Genomic DNA, 17045 nt, shown 5'->3' with positions numbered 1-17045 from the left:
AAGGTATATACACTTAAATCAATTTCTAGAAGCTTGTTTACATTACTGGAATCAGATTCTTAATCAATCACTATCTAAAGCAGCTAAAATAATTTGACAAGTTAAATATGTCCCATTTTGGTCAGTTGTTGTTTTATGATGGAGCATTAGTATTCACTGATACTTTGAAACATCAAATTAAATTGTGGGTTATACAAGTTTGTTTGTACCTGCTGATTCAAACTAAGAGAAGTTGTGAATTCTGCCCTCTCATTCTGCACCATGTGCTTCACAAGACAATGGCTTCTGCTGCTTACTGTTGACATGCAGCAACCTAAACGCCCATTCATTTTCAGGAGTAAGAAAAGAGAACAGTTCTCTCTTCCCTTTGTCAGCACCATCCCTCCTCCTGCCTTCCTCTAAATAAAAACAGCGTGAGCAAAAATCAAGTGTGCAACAATGTTAGAGTGAACAATAGAGAAATCAAGGTAAGACTTCCTTCAAGAAGCCTTCCAGAAGAAAACTTTATTCGACCTTCAACTGCTGGGTAAACTCTCTTCATTCTCTGGAGGTAACGAGAAACGACCTCAATATCAGGTTCACCTGAACAAACAGACAAACAAAAAGATACAGTGTTTTCTGCAGCAGCCTGTAAGAACCTGTCTAAAACTGCAGCTTTAGTTCAAGTCTTACAGCAAACTGTTTTCTAGGGTTTGTCATTCCGAATGGGAGCCTGCCATCAAGACAGTGTAGGGCGGTGGAGAGTTGTTTCTTGTGCACGGATAAAAACATCAGTGGTGGTTTGTAGCCTGAATTTTTGGTAGCAATTCGTATTTTGCTGAGGGGAAAGAAAAGGAGAGGGAAAAAAAAAAAAAAGGTCTGTCTGCACTGTCTGGCTTTTTTGTTTGTTTGCATCTTTCTGTTAGAGAGGTAACTCCAGTCAGATTTAGATAGACTGAGACAGTCTCCCACCTGTTTGGAGTAGAGTCCTATAGATCTGCCAAAGCATCACTTAAACCTTTTCAACCGTAACTGTAGGTTTTTTAGGAAGTATTTCTAGCCTGTGCACTGCTGCATGCACACAAAATACAATGTGGATTTTCTACAGTGGAAAACCCCCTTGAGTCACTGTAGCCAACAATATCATACAATTCCTTTCTGATACAACCTCTTACAGTCCTGAAGTGCAGCACCTCCATCTTAAAAGTAATTCCAGTTTTGCTCCTATGCTATACTGGACTACTAGAACCTTTCAAGTTGTTCCCTTTCATTATTCCTAATGATATTTCTCTCTATGAATTTATTTCTACATAAACAGGTGTTTAATGAAAACTACAGCCCCTTGCCCCTCTGTCCCCAATTTACAAGCAGTATGCTGAATTTGATTCAAAAACCCAAGCCCACTTGTGAGAATCGATGTTAAAGTGAAACACCCTGTAGAACCCAAAAGAAAAGTCTATAATGAAAGTCCAAAATAAATCTTTTTTTAAAGGCATGCTTTTACCATCCAGAAGCAGAATTAAAGTTCTACAAGATGTAGCTGTGCTCCTAGAAGATACTTTTTCTTTTTTAAATATAGCACAACATCCTTTTTGTGTTTTCAGAAATAATTTCAATCTCAAACACTTTTTTCAACTTTCACTTTGTCCTAAAAAATGTACATGCCAGTTGTATGAATGCTGAATTTCTAACAGTTTGGATGCTGCTTTAAAGGATGTTAAGACAGCGTTAGAAAACTCTTCCTTTCTGCCTCTCCCGCGTGGTGTCTGTCGGCACCCTGGGCGGTCTAATTGCCGCACAGCAAGGCGGCATCTTTCCCCTGGCCTTCTGTGTTGCTCACCTGAGCTGCGTGTCCCTTAGCAGGAGAGGTGACAATTCTGTGTTTGCAAGTACTTCCATATAGTGGAAGTTTGAGATGTAAATAAAATAGCACCTTTATTTTGGATGCATTTAGTAGTAAGTACATGTGCAAGGCAGTACATGTAACATGCTCTCTATAGCAAGCTTTTTGCTTTTTTTCCTGGTTTACTGTAATCTCAGAACTGCTTTTTAAGCAGTGCTGAGTTGACAAGGCTTAGTTTCTCTTTAAAATTGTCATTATTTAACTGAAAAAGAATCTAGTTGCTGGCCACAACCAAAACTAGTAATCCAGAGAAGTCAGATGAGAAGAAAATTTAATCTATTCAGTAAAAGCAAAAAGTCTTGAGACTTATTGTACTACAAAAAGGTATTTTAACTTTTAGGAATTGTTTGTCTGCTACCCTGTTGGAGCCCATCCTTACCTTTACTGTATCCCCGATTTTTGTCTTTCAGCATATGATAGCCATCTCCTCCAAATAACATATAGGACGGAAGAGTCACGTTGTATATTTCATCCATCTGGAGTGGGACGTAGGCTGGCACACGGCAGGCTGTGCAGAGCACATCTAAGCTGACAACTCTGCTTCCCGGGGCTCTGGAGAGATCATAGACCACGTGGATGCCTATGAAATACACATTTGAAAATACACACTTTATGCAGCACCTATTGAACATACGGGGTTAGAAGCAGCATTCTCCACCATTTTCAACAGGTTCTTTACGTGAGCTTGTGTGACTGAGAGGTGATGTTCTGAGGGATACCAGTTAATACCCCGTTTTCTTTGCACAATAATCAGTTTTTATCCAAGAAAATTCATGATACTAGAGAACTGCTGAAGTACTGTCCCACCTCAGTTATTTATCTCATTGTCTGTTCTCATCACTGTTCCACAGAAGGAAATTACTAGTCATGGGATTAGGACATTGCAAGATAAAAATACCTTCCCTTATTTCTGCAGTCAGATGGTTTTTTTTCATTCCACTGTCTTCTTGGCTGAAATGACTTCTTTTAAAACCAGCCAGGCACCCTAACTTAGCAGCTATTATGGATAATAAGAACTGTCCTGAAAAAAGAAAGCCAGGCCAGGGCCGAACGTTGTGGTTCCTACACTGCAGAGGTAACATTTCTAGTTGTGAGCCTTCCTCAGTCACAGCCTGGGGAGAGTCTGGCCCCCAGAACAGCGTTGCTGACCAGGAAGCCACTAAAGCTTGTCCAGAGCACAGAGGCTCTTCCAACCCTGGCACTTTTCCTGCTCTGGCTCTTCTGTCCTGAACCCTTTCCAGAGCTACTGGTTAGCTTTTTTTTTCCGTGAAAAGGCAGCAAGCAGAAGCGCTGCTGCTGCTCCTGCTGCTGCTGCTGCTCCTGCTGCTGCTGCTGCACCTCTGTGGTACCCAAGAACCTGGTAACTTACTGGTGAATCGTGTCCAAGACATGGATTGTATCTGTGTCATGTGGGGGTTCTAGATCACACTGGGGGGGCGGGGGTAGTGCCCCCATCACCAGGCTCCATGAAAGGAAAGGCATGGAGGGGGAAAAGTCCCTCAGCCCCTGCCTCTGAAGCTCAGCTTTTCTGCTAAATAAACAATAAAATCTGCACTGCGCCACGGAGAGACCAGGGAGAAATGGGACTGTAGCCTAGTACCCATCTGGGTACATATATGGGGAGCTGCAATTCAGTGAACACTTATGTTTTTAATAGTAACTGTTCATCCATAACATATTTAGAAATTCACTGAAGCAATTTCATAGCCCACTTGGACTAACTCTAAATCTGTCAGCGATCATTAGAGAACGGCACCAAATGATTTTGATAAACTGAAAGTTGGCAATAACTGGCACAGACATCCAGTCTGGGGTTTCAGGTGGGCTGCCAGTGGAAACTGGAGTTTGTTGTTGCTATTACTGTGTTACAGATCTGCTCAATTATATCTTCCTGTAGTTACCTGAAGTGTTAAACTGCTGCCATTATGGGTCACTGAACCGACTGGGAATCCTGTCGCTGCTGAAGGGAACAGCGATGGCCTGTGCGCTGCGGAGGCTCAATTAAATACATGCAGGATAATCAGCGTTAGTTAGCTGGCATGTGTGAGGCACAGGTCTAGGAAGTATGGCCAACCTATCTCCATTCTTAAAGAGGCTTCCAGGTGTAATACAAACCAGGCCAACAGAAGGGATGGCTGGCTTGGAAAACTGAGAAGAGGAAGGAAGGAAGAAAACCTACCTCCAACCTGCAGCAGCTCTCCACTTCCTCCTCCGTATCTGCGCACACTGTGCTCAAAAGCTTCTTTCAGAGTGGAGCCTTTTACCCTTACCAGATCAAAACGACCTCCAAATGGCAAAACAGACAGTAAATCTTCCACAGTAATGCTGCCTGGGGGAAATGAGACTTCACATCAATTTACAAAAAACCCCAAGTTGACAATATTACTGTAGGATCATTTAACAGTACATTTTTGACAAGGAACATGGCAAATACAATTTGAGAAAGTGAGGGCCAGTAGAGGTGAGGATCACATAGATTGTCCCAGTCAGAGCCTGCATCTTTATCATCCAATAAATCTGAATTTGATGTAACTGCACGTATTGCTATTCAAATAACTTTACTAAAGAGATTACAGACCACCAACCTAAGATGAAGAAAAACTGACATTCTTAATAAGGCAAATTTTCCAGCTGCTTAAGACTTACTCATGTAGACCTCCAGAAAGATTTAGCTAAAATGAAATAACTGTTTGTTTTCACTTTTCATTTATGTAATATCAGGAAAATAAGAACTGTATAATCTTACCATTCAGAAAACCCAGAATTCACTTATTCTACAGCAGACTACAGAAGGCTCCCAGCAACCATCCCATATGACCCTCTACAGTTGGAGATGAAGAAATAGCCATTGTCTTTCTTTGTTCCAAGGCAGCAAGGAGAGAGGGAAACGATAAAAAGCACTGTGTGCAAGCAATGCTAGTGACTTCTATTGATGTCTGACTGCAGCTGGGCTCTAATGATGGATAACCCTTTGAGAAAGTTTGAAATAGCTTCCAAACACTCTGCAAATCCTCTCAAAACAAGCCCATGCCTAACACTGGGTCCAGGCTTGCATGATAACTTGATTCTTCCTTATTGGTAACATTGTCCTTCAGCTTGTAATTTACATACCATTAGCACTCTGTTCATCAATGGGTGCCCGTATCCCACCTCCATTCAGGATGCACATGGAAACGTGGTTCCATGACTTCTTATCTGGACGTTCGACATTCTCATAAAGCTACGAAAGGAAAATGGTTAAACTGATGTTTAATGTTAACTTAGTCTGGGCTCTGGAAATTTACCCCCAATACAATCTGAGACTGAAAAGAGACAGGAAAATCGTGTATCTTCTTTGACACTACCTTCAGCCCCATGGTAAAATACTGCATTATTTAAAACAACCAACCAACCAACCAAACCCTACAGCAAAACACATTAAAATAAGTATTTTGCTTTGTTAAAATATTTGCCTTTTTCTGTAATGAACTCTCAAACTCTCCCAAGGTCTGTGTGTGTGTGACATGAGCAGGGCAGGCCAGCTGAACAAAGGAGGGATGATTTTGTGATTGCAATAACTGTGATAAAGACAAATGATTTGAGCATATTTGGAGAACTGGGAAGTGAAGAGGACCTTAAATATAGCTGTACTTTAAAAACATGTAAGTGAATATATAAATTAATCTAGCTCTTGTTGTATGTTACAGGGAACTGAGATTTTTCAGCTTCTCTGAGATTGGTTTTAGTATTTGGAATGGTCTGGGCAAACTAGAAAGATGCAGATAGTGGAGGAACAGGAAGCAGGCATACTAGATCAGACCCAGTCTACTCTGCCCAGCATCGTGTCTTCAGCAGTGGCAAAGCTCTCACAAAATGCAAGGACAAGATAATAATTGTTTGCGGCATCCTAAGTAGTAAAGAAAATGGAGACCAGGGATCTGCTTGGCTGCATAAGGCTGATTGATGAACCTACAGTGTAAACCCTCAGAAACAACTGAGCAGAACAGGAAGAGGCTGAGAAAAGAAACAAGGGTAATGGAAGGGATGGACTCATCTCCGTACAGGAACAGCGATGGTTACGACTCCTCAGTCTCAGAAAATAAAGGGCATGTGGAGGCTGGGAAGGAATCCGTGTGTTTTCTCATTTCAAGAATGATAAAAAACTAAGAAAGATTCAGAGGGAGTGACGAGGATGGTCAATGACACAGGAAAGTTTCTGAACGTAGAAGGATGACGCAGCCTAGGACTGTCTGACCTAGTAAAGAGACAATGGAAGGAAAATACTTGAGCAGCTTATAAAATCCTGAGTGGTGTGAACAGGATGGATAGGGACCAAGTGTTCCAGTGCAAGGACTACTCCTTGGCCTCCAGCAGGCATCCAGCCAGTGGGCAGCAGGCTGCTCACAGACAGAAGACCAGGATCTCTGCAGGATGTGCAGGCCACCAGTGGAGCACTCTGCCATCAGCTGTTGTGAAGGCTGAAGACAATCAACAGGACATGGGGCAAGTTCAGTGAGGAGAACCTCCAGCGGGAGCTCGTAACCAAGACACCACTTCTGGTTTGGGGAGTCCCTGAGCTGCAAGCTGCTGGGAGATGGGGGCAGATTTGAGTACAGCATCTCTCTTTCCTCACTGTTCTCCCTCGGTCACCCTTGGAGACAAGACGTTGGGATGGATAGTCCTGCCCTCTGTTCCAGTTCGGCCACTTCTCTGCTGCACCCCTGTGTTAAGTGTTTGTGGCCTCTGACTTGTAGGTGTGTAAATCCTTTGTGGCTCCAGCTTAGTGATCAGAGTTATTCCCTGTGGCCAGATCCATGAGACGAGATTAAGTTTGTAACTCATACTTAATCAATGGATTTTTTTTCTGTGTGCTGATTTCAGTCTGAACTATACGCCCCAATTTACTAATCTGCCTGGAACAGATACCAGGATTACAAATTTGTAATTCCTCAGTTCCCCACAGAAGTATTTTTAAATTGTGGTGCTGCAGTTGCTGCTCTCCAGTCCCAAGCACAGAGGCCGTATCAAACAAGAGCTCACACACTGCTGTTGGCACTTTCACAGCCATTTCGGATCTGAGTTCCTCTGAAGTCCTTTGTAAACTGCCATTTAGGTCTGTCAACCTTTTTTTTCCTCAGATTTTGAGCTACTGTAGGGAGAAGCAGCACTGACCTAAATGGACCTCTGTTTTGCCCAGTACAACCATTCAATCTTTCCCATTTCTCAGTCTCTGGATTTCCCAGGACAACTCTAAACATTGAAGCCCATGGCACAGAAAGGTCTGGTTTTCACCTTCATACCCCTGAAAGCATGGCACCAGATATGAAAGCAAGGGTCGAATGGGTAATGCAAAGACCATGAAGTGCAATCCATGTATTTACTGATGGCTGCAGATGGTTGTCTAGAGACATCGATTTAACTCAAGTAGAATATGACCTCCCAAGACAAAATGTATTGCAAGAAAATCTACAGGCTTCTGAAGGATTACAAAGTTACTTTCTTTAAGCTCAAAAAGTGCCAAAGCACTGGATCACATTTGTTCAAATAAAAGTATAAAGAAGTCTAGCAGGAAGAAGTGACCACATCAGTGGACAAGGGAAGAGCTATGGACGTCATCTATCTGGGCTTCTATAAGGCCTTTGACGCGGCCCCCCACAACTTCCTTCTCTCTAAATTTGAGAGATGTGGATTTGATGGGTGGACTGTTTGGTGGATGAAGAATTGATTGGATGGCCACATCCAGAGGGTGGTGGTCAATGGCTCAATGTCCAGATGGAGCCTGGTGACAAGTGGTGTCCCTCAGGGGTCCATATTGGGACCAGACCTATTTAATATCTTCATCAATGACACAGATGGGGGGATCAAGTGCACCCTCAGCAAGTTTGCCGACGACACCAAGCTAAGTAGTGCAGTTAACACACCTGAGGGACCGGATGCCATCCAGAGGGACCTGGACAAGCTTGAGAGGTGGGCCTGTGTGAACATCATGAGGTTCACCAAGGCCAAGTGCAAAGTCCTGCAGCTGGGTTGGGACAGTTCCCACTATCAATACAGGCTGAGGGATGAAGGCATTGAGAGCAGCCCTGCAGAGAAGGACTTGGGGACACTGGTGGATGAAAGATGGACGTGAGCCAGCAATGTGCGCTCAAAGCCCAGAAGGCCAACCATATCCTGGGCTGCATCAAGAGCAGCATGGCCAACAGGTTAAGGGAGGTGATTCTCCCCCTCTACTCCACTCTGGTGAGACCCCACCTGGAGTGCTGTGTCCAGTTCTGGAGTCCTCAGCACAGGAAAGACATGGATCTGATGGAGCAGGTCCAGAGGAGGGCCATGAGGATGATCAGAGGGATGGAATGCCACTCCCATGAGGAAAGGCTGAGACAGTTGGGGTTGTTCAACCTGGAGAAGAGAAGGCTCCGGGGGACCTTATCAGGGCCTTTCAATACTTGAAAGGGGCCCTATAAGAAAGATGGGAACAGACTTTTGAGCAGGGTCTGTTGTGATAGGACAAGGGGTAATGGTTTAAAACTAAAAGAGGGTAGATTGAGACTAGATGTAAGGAATAAATTTTTTACACTGAGGGTGGTGAAACACTGGCACAGGTTGCCCAGAGAGGTGGTAGAAGGCCCATCCCTGGAAAATTTCAAGGTCAGGCTGGATGGAGCTCTGAGCAACCTGATCTAGGTGAAGATGTCCCTGCTCACTGCAGGGAGGTTGGACTAGATGACCCAAAGCATTCCATGATTCTATGAAGAAAAAAGCAAGGTGCTGCAATTTTAGTAGAACTGTATGCAGAATTCCCAAATCTTAATCTGATTTGGAAATTAGCCCACATACTAAGAATTATTTTAAGGATTGCAATAAAAGCAATCACATGGACTGGATGAGCAGCTTTGGGAAAATATCTAAATGAAAACTCATGATTATTAATTGGCTCCTGACTTTGTGGCAATGCTGCAGGCCATTTATGGCAGTGCTCATTTTCTGGAAACAGTCACATTAGTGACCATCCTCCCCTGGAGCACCCCAAGGAAACGGTGCTGCTGTGGGAGCGTAAAACAATCAAAATGAGCTAGTTTAAAAACTGAACGTGACTCCTCACAAAAAGACCTTCCGGTGTTATGTGACTATTGAAGCCCAGCAATACCTGTCAGGATGCAGCAGGGGCCAGTGGCTCCCTCTGGGCTGGGGTGTTGGGGGCTTTTACCTCTTCTGCACCCAGCTGTGTGTACAGCCTTTGTCCCTCCTTTGCTTCAGCTTGCACCTTCTGGACTCTTCGAGGGGACAATCCATATCAGTAATTCGCCAGAAAACTACACAGAATTTTCTTTTCTGGGCTAGTGTGTTAAAAAAGGGTGACAGCAGAGCCCAGAGAGTAATGACAGGGCAGAAGGTAAGTGCAGTGAGCAGGGACCTGGCAGCAGGGTGGGAGAGGGGCATGGGAACCGAGCTCTCCTCCTTGCTCTCGGAACAGGCTCTCAGATCAGACCGCCTTGTCTCCTTAATAAAACCACAGCCTCAGGGCCAGCCACGAACAAGCCCTTCTCTGCATGAGGATATACCAAAGAATAAACCCCTCCTTAAGCTCTACAGCAAGAGTCATTACAGCCTCGCTTCTGCCAGACCTTTCTAGAGACACAGGAGATGTTACGGTGTGGGAAAGCAGCACAGAGCCCGTGCGCCGATAGTTTGGAGCCTGGGAGCGTTTCACCTGAAAGCTCTGGAGGAACACTTGGATGAGATTGCCACCTCTGGTGGCAACGTCTTACCACAGCATCACAAAGCAGATTTCCCATGTTACATTCTTGGAAGCGGCACGCTTGGCTTGTACCGTTCAGGTAAACACTCGTTTTTCCAATCTCTTGAGAATAATCCCCCAGGTTTTTCCTCCATTTTTCCACTTCTTCTTTAATGTGCTCATCTATAAAGCAGTATAAACGTGTAAAATGAGCATTGCATCTCATATTAGTGACACTTTGGTGAATACAAAGCTTATGAAAAAAAACCCCTGCTCTTCATGATTCTAAAATGTTACAGTTTCCCTAAAGGCTCCTCAAGCAACGTGACATCTACACGCACTTCAAAGATTGCAAAGGGAGCTGACAGGACAGGACAATCAAGCGAACAAGCTATTCCTGTGTGTCACAGCAAGGTTATCTCCTCTTTAACACTTAAAAATATTTCTGCCCAGTCCTGTTCTAACTTATAAGAGGAGTGTGGCCAGTAGGTCGAGGGAGGTGATTCTCCTCCTCTACTCCGCTCTCGTAAGGCCCCACCTGGAGTACTGTGTCCAGTTCTGGAGCCCCCAGCACAAGAGAGACATGGAGCAGCTAGAACAAGTCCAGAGGAGGCCACAAGGATGATCTGAGGGCTGGAGCACCTCTCCTATGAGGACAGGCTGAAAGAGTTGGGGCTGTTCAGCCTGGAGAAGAGAAGGCTCCGGGGAGATCTTATAGCGGCTTCCAGTACCTGAAGGGGCTACAAGAAAGCTGGGGAGGGACTTTTCATAAGGGCAGTTAATGACAGAACAAGGGGAAATGGCTTTAAGCTGAAAGAGGGTAGGTTTAGTTTAGCTATTAGGAAGAAGTTCTTCCCTGTGAGGGTGGTCAGACACTGGAACAGGTTGCCCAAGGAAGTTGTGGATGCTCCATCCCTGGAAGTGTTTAAGACCAGGCTGGATGATGCTTTGAGCGCCCTGGTCTAGTGGAAGGTGTCCCTGCTGATGGCAGGGGGGCTGGAACTAGATGATCTTTAAGGTCCCTTCCAACCCAAACCATTCTATGATTCTATGATTCTATAACCTCTGACTGATGGGGTTCCTAGCACCTACCTTGACAGGTAAGAGAGTTTTTAATATACAGGTGAGCTTGGTCTTTATTTGACATCATATATATTTTGTTTTTCCTAATTATAGCTTCCTCACATTTAACATAGTGCTAAAAGGAACAGTAGCTCAAATATCAATATAAGGAATATATCAATAAGGAATAAAACCTTTATAGAAATTAACTCTCTGTGCACATCTGTCTGCCAGGTGCAAATCTAATTCTTTCAGTAAAAAAATAAAGATACAAAGATACTTGTATATACAGACAGATAATGTCACAATTGTTTTATATCAGCTATTAGTTTTAAGAAATTTGTCACATAACCGCCAGCAACAGCAACATTTATAGAAAGAGAGCACCTACATATCTGAAGTCTACTTTTACTGACTTCAGAAAAAGAATGTAAAGTCTCTTTACATCGTCTAATTATAATAATAGATCACTGAGAATAACACAGTAAATAAGACTATCTATGAACACATCATTTCTAAAGCATGTATTTTATAAATACTCTGGCAGAACCTAGAAAGTCTGATAAAAGCTGAGAGCTTCATACAGCAAACACTGGACAAGAAACCAAGGCTGGAGAACCAGCCCCAGGTAACTACCGAGCCGACAAAACGCAGGTACCAGAGCCCGGACAAAGTCACAAACAGAAAGACAACAGAGATTCTCCTCCTCCCAGTCCTTTAAATGTTTCAGAGCTGAAACACTCAACACACTCAGCATCGAAAACAAGTCATTGTGAGGTTTGTATATGATACTTGCACATTGCCAGAGTATTCCAATTTTTTTCTGGAACATTCCCCTTTACCTACATTGCCCTAAACTCTGTTCTGAAGAACCCAGCCTCTGGCATAACCATGTAAATTAGTCCTCATAATCTTTTAAATCATAAATACAGGGCTAGCTAAAATGGGCTCTGCTAAGTGTTAAAGGTAAGTTAACATTTAATGAGTTCCTACAAAAGGACTTTCAGTGATTTTAAATAGACAAAAACACAAACTGAATTTGTGCATATTCAAAGGCCCCTGTTCAGAAAGAGAAACAAGAGGCAAATGGGTACAGCAGCCTGAACCCTACACAGAAGAGAACTGCAAGCTCAGAAAGAAAGCCAAATTCTTCTGCGACACAGTACTCTGTATTTAACACAATAACACTTGAATTGTAGTAGAGTGCTGCAGGCAAATTCAAATGTCTAGTCCACATACCTTCAGGAACACTGCTGTCCAGCAGAATGGGGTTTCCAATGGCTTCGATTACATCTCCCTTCTTGTCAAATGTAACATTTAAGTAACCAAGATATTTTCCATAAGCATAAGCTTGCACAACTGGCACCTTCCTCCCATCGTCTGAGTCAACCATGAATGGATACGGGCCAGCTGGCTGTTCGGTAGAGGGTGGGACTCCTGCATGAAACAAGCATGTAAAGCAGGTCTTCAGCTCATGTGTTCTTCTAGGAATTAGTAGAATAACATTTCAAACGTTTGTCAGCCTTAAAAAAAACCCAAACAAATAGGATATTAAGCAGAAACAACAATGAATGTATTGGATGACAAGCCCACGTTTGATCACTCAGTTGTATTATTTCATAACAATGTTGTTTTCGGGACATGAGCTCTAATAACTGCCACAGTGTTTTTAAGTTGTGAGAGCACACTCCTCCATGACATCATGTCACAATAGCAACAAAGGAACTTTTCATTCCAATTATTTCCATCTAAACCTCTTAGTAATGCACACATACCAGTCTCTGGCTGAAAAGTTTATTGTTAAGACTTCATACTACATTATTCTGCATCAGATAGAAAAGGAGAATATTAGTAAAACACACACAGAACTTCATTATATGAAAAAATCTAAACTATTTTTATTGACAATATGCAGTCAGAATACCTACAGGGAGTTCTGTGAATTTGTGCATAAAACCAACTGATTTTTTTTTTTGCTGTATCAAACTTAGCCTCCAAAATTTCAGACAGGCTGCAAACTCTCTGCAAAAGCAAACTTCCTTAGCATTAGAGTTATGTGGTCATGGATTTAAAGCACTTAGCAACCTACAAAGTTTGAAAGAGTGATTAGATGTAGGACTTGGAAACAGATTCAAGCAAGGCATTTACAGAGAAAAGAGATCTCAGCTCCATCAGCACAGGCTACCACAGGACTTAGAAACACGCAGAGGAAGAAAGTAGCAAAGAAAACCAGACAGCACAGCTCTTGTCTCGAGGGTACCAGCCTTCTCCCTGTCTCCTGGGCAATATTATCTGAGTAGCATCACACCCCACTGTTATTCCTGTCACTATTTCTACCCTCTTGTCAGCAAAGACCAAGGTTGGGCAGCTCTGAGAGGCATCACGTGCTGCGTGGCAGGCCCCACTGCACAAGCCACCCAAAGCCTGCTGCTTGCTCCTGTCCCACCCACAGCTGGTGGCATTGCCCATCTGCGTGTCCGTGGGAGCTGGGTGCCGGCAGGGTGGGGCACAGGCGCAGAGGATGTGGATCTGGAGGAAAGCAGGCTCTTCACTTCCACTTCTCACAGAACAACTGGTTTCCTTCCATTTACGGTTGTTTATGTCATATGAAATCCTGGGATAAGCAGCATGACAAATGTTCCTCCTAGAACTCCAATATAATTCATATTTATCTCAAATCCCTCCTCTTCTCCAGGCAGAATGGCTGTAACAAACTAAAAGCTGAACTAAATTTACCAGAGAACTACTTTTTCTACTTTCAGGCTGGCTGACAGAGTTGGTTTCTTGGTGGTGCCTCCTCACTATTCGATAATTATTTGGGGCAGAATTTAAGAAACCTTGTAGCTAATGAGAACCCTGCAGGATTTATGCATGCAAAAGTGGCTTTGGGTTTTTTGGAACTGAAAAAGGAATCGGTTTTGATCTCTTGCCATTGTGTAGTCCTCGAATGAACAGAGGATTAGCCAAGAGAAAGTTCCCCTTTCTGGTCATCAATTTAGTTTACATCAGCTGTGCGTGGTTAAGTCCTTGTCCAAAGCTTTATAATTTCTTGGTTTCTGAAGAAATACTTTCTGATACTGCTACTTTCTTACAGGATTAATTATCACTATGACATTATACCCTTGTAAGGTAGCTGTGTTCCTTCTGAAATGAAAAGACTTTTCAGTGCATCTTATCCCTAAAGACAACAGCACTAGAGTTCACACACACATCTCAGTCAGAGTGGGATGCCTGTTTCATTACAAATGCACAGATTCATACTGGGTAACTGAAGGACCTGTAACAATTTCCCATTTTCTTACCTCATTTTAGCCAACACACTACATTCTCAGAACATCCTTTCTGATGAAAACCAGAAATTAAAATGCTCTAACCTAAAACTACCACCACTGTTTGAATCAGTTCTGCAAACCCAAAGCACACCTGAACAAGCTAAGACAACATCTGCCACATAACCTGTGGGAAAACTAGAGATCTGCAAATGTCTTGGAGACAGATAGGTTGGACTAGCCCAAGATTAGGCCCTTATATTAAGGTATCTCTATGGAGTGTCTGCATGGGCGGTATGTCTCTTAACTCCTGTGACAGCCAGAGATTCAGCTGACCAGTTGGTATGTTTCCACTGAGACTCAGCTGAAACATTCTTCCAAATTCTGCTGCCAGTTATTGATTACATCTCTTGATTTAAAAGAGAGCTTACAGGCTAAATGTACACATAGACACACACACAGAGACAGTTCAGATCAGATGGTTTTCTCCACAGTCAAATCCCCTCCACAGATGTGGCTGTTTTGTTGTGAATATTGGCTGAGGGCTTTGACTCAGAAGGGAAAGGTTCACAAATTCACTCATGGTGCTCTGTCTAGCAAGTGCTTCTCAGCACTTGGAATAAAAATTACAGACTCAGACCACATTCTGTCAAAAAATGTGTTTTAACTAAATAGGTTAATGCATATTTTTTTGTGTATCATCTCCCCCAGATATTTATTTTTATTTTTTACTTTCCTCTCCAAATAAAAAAGTAAGGCAGTTTTGTTCTATCAAAACAGTACAGCCCTTGGAAAAGGGAGCAGAACCCACTCCCAGATGAGGCCTTTAACCAGAAGGCTGCAGATTCCCATCCTGTGTGCTCTCTCTGGCCTTGTGAATCTTGAACAGCTTCAAACCGGGAGAGATGGAACAACTTGACCTAGTCTAATGTGACAGTGGAGAACCCTCTGGGATGACGAGAGATGTGCAAGTGAACTCCTGCAGATCTAGACAGGACATGAACTCAGATATCTCAGCTCCTGGAGCGCTTCAGATCACAACTCCAAATCAGGAACAGTGGAACCTCTCTGGACCACACAGTAAGGCATTTTGACTACCATGGCTACCACTTCAATGCACAAACTCTCTACAGGCATTGAATAACAATCCTGTGCAAAAGAATCCGGATTCCACGGTGTAAACCCATGACGAATGCACACTTTGAATACTGCGTGCATCCTTGGTTTCCCATCTCAAAAATAAATAAAACTGCTGTAAAATGCCACTGGTGGGCAGCAGGCTGCTCACAGACAGAAGACCAAGATCTCTGCAGGATGTGCAGGCCACCAGTGGAGCACTCTGCCACCAGCTGTTGTGAAGGATGAAGACAGTCAACAGGACATGGGGCAAGTTCAGTGAGGAGAAGCTCCAGCAGGAGCTCGTAACCAAGACACCACTTCTGGTTTGGGGAGTACCTGAGCTGCAAGCTGCTGGGAGATGGTGGCAGATTTGAGTACAGCGTCTCCATAGGCCTGACTCTTTCCTCACTGTTCCCCCTTGGTCACCCTTGGAGACAAGACATTGGGATGGATGGTCCTGTCCTCTGTTCCAGTTTGGCCACTTCTTTGCTGCACCCCTGTGCTAAGAGGCCTCTGACTTGTAGGTGTGTAAATCCTTTGTGGCTCCAGCTTAGTGATCAAAGTTGTTCCCTGAGGCCAAATTAAAGAGATTTTCTGAACTGCCTAATGTATAACTGTAGTATGATGCAATTCTTGCTCTTTAACAAGTGAGACAGTAAAAGGTGAGAGTCCAGATGAGACAAAAAAGGCACAAGAAAGTGACAGGAGATGAGTAGGGAGAGGAGAGGATGAAACGGACAGTGCAAAACCTTTAAGTGGTTCATTTCCTAGGGTGCATGGTGCTATCCCTGTGACTAGGGCACAAGGGAATTTTCACTGAAAATGACATAAAGTTCCTGTTATAGTCTCAATCAGTTAATGAAGTTTCTGCTAATTTTATGAGCTATCTTTGATGGTTTAAAAAAAAACCCAACACCTTACACACTGGCACAGGGAAAGCAGCAGCACTGAAGAAACTGTTGATGTGCTGATGGCAGATTTTGCCTGAAGTAGCATTGCTGTGGAAGAAATCAAATCAACAATGTTTATCTCTGGAATGATGTCTGCCTCTAGGGAAAAAAGGAATAAAGTCAGAGATTAAGAGGGATTGAAAAAGACAGAGGAAAAGGGGGGAGTTTTTTTAATGGCAGGGCTAATGGAGACTTGTGAATACAGAATCAGATTCTATGGAAAATCAACGCTGGTAGCACTTTGAGGCGGTATTACTACCTTTGTTCTCCTGTCTCACTTTGTATAGCTCACTTTGAACATCCACAGCATTAAGGAACCTTTCAGTGAGCTTGGGCACTTCTTGCTCACAAGCTGTTTTAATCTAGTCTCTTCCATGGAAGTTATGGATAGGTACCTGCTGAGAATCTGGCCTAGTACAGCCAGCAGTAAACTGTATTTGTGAAAGTTCTCTGAGTTTAAAGAAAAACAGTTACAGCTTTGCTTTAAAAGCAACATTTTAGTTCAGAAGTAAAATACCTGTATAGAGAAATGTGTTTGTATGTCCTCCAACTACAACGTCCACTCCTTTCACTTTTTGGGCAATATTTTTGTCCACAGTAAAACCAGAATGTCCAAGTGCAATTATTTTGTTCACTCCCATAGCCGTAAGATCATTCACTTGTACTTGCAATGCTTCAATTTCATCTTCAAAGACTACATCATCCCCTTTAAAAACAACACAAAACAAAAAAACCAAACATGAATGTATTTACAAAGTACCTTAATTACTAGTTTGAAAAAAAAAAAAATAGTCGATATCCGATACTATTTTGTATAATTCATGGAACTTTTGATGTCAGTGGCTTTCAAATGCCATTAGTTGGTTCAAGCTCTTGGTTCTGATGTTCTCCGGTCTCTTGGGAGCACCTGTGCACTTAAACTAGTACAACAATCCTGCACTGAGCTGTATGTACTTGCCTATACTGAATGAGCTGTAACTCCATTAAAAAAATTCAGTGACACCAACTATGGGATCAAAAATTGAAAGGAATTTCATAGAATCACA

At 43.0% G+C, this 17045-nt stretch overlaps 1 protein-coding gene across 1 annotated transcript; it reads right to left on the bottom strand.

Annotated features, from left to right (window-relative positions):
• Positions 1-424: 424 nt before the first annotated feature.
• On the bottom strand, positions 425-16705 carry NT5E (5'-nucleotidase ecto; the record flags this gene model as incomplete). Its single annotated transcript, XM_010174520.1, has 7 exons — positions 425-582; positions 2262-2462; positions 4062-4211; positions 4994-5102; positions 9631-9782; positions 11901-12098; positions 16517-16705. Coding segments are annotated over 7 exons (1157 nt in total), but the record flags the coding sequence as incomplete, so codon positions are not given.
• Positions 16706-17045: the final 340 nt, after the last annotated feature.

Source organism: Antrostomus carolinensis, unplaced genomic scaffold (genome assembly GCF_000700745.2).
Source record: "Antrostomus carolinensis isolate BGI_N321 unplaced genomic scaffold, ASM70074v2 scaffold23618, whole genome shotgun sequence".
Lineage (NCBI taxonomy): Eukaryota > Metazoa > Chordata > Aves > Caprimulgiformes > Caprimulgidae > Antrostomus > Antrostomus carolinensis.
Note: the sequence above shows the minus strand (reverse complement) of the source record. Positions and strands in the feature narration are given on the sequence as shown.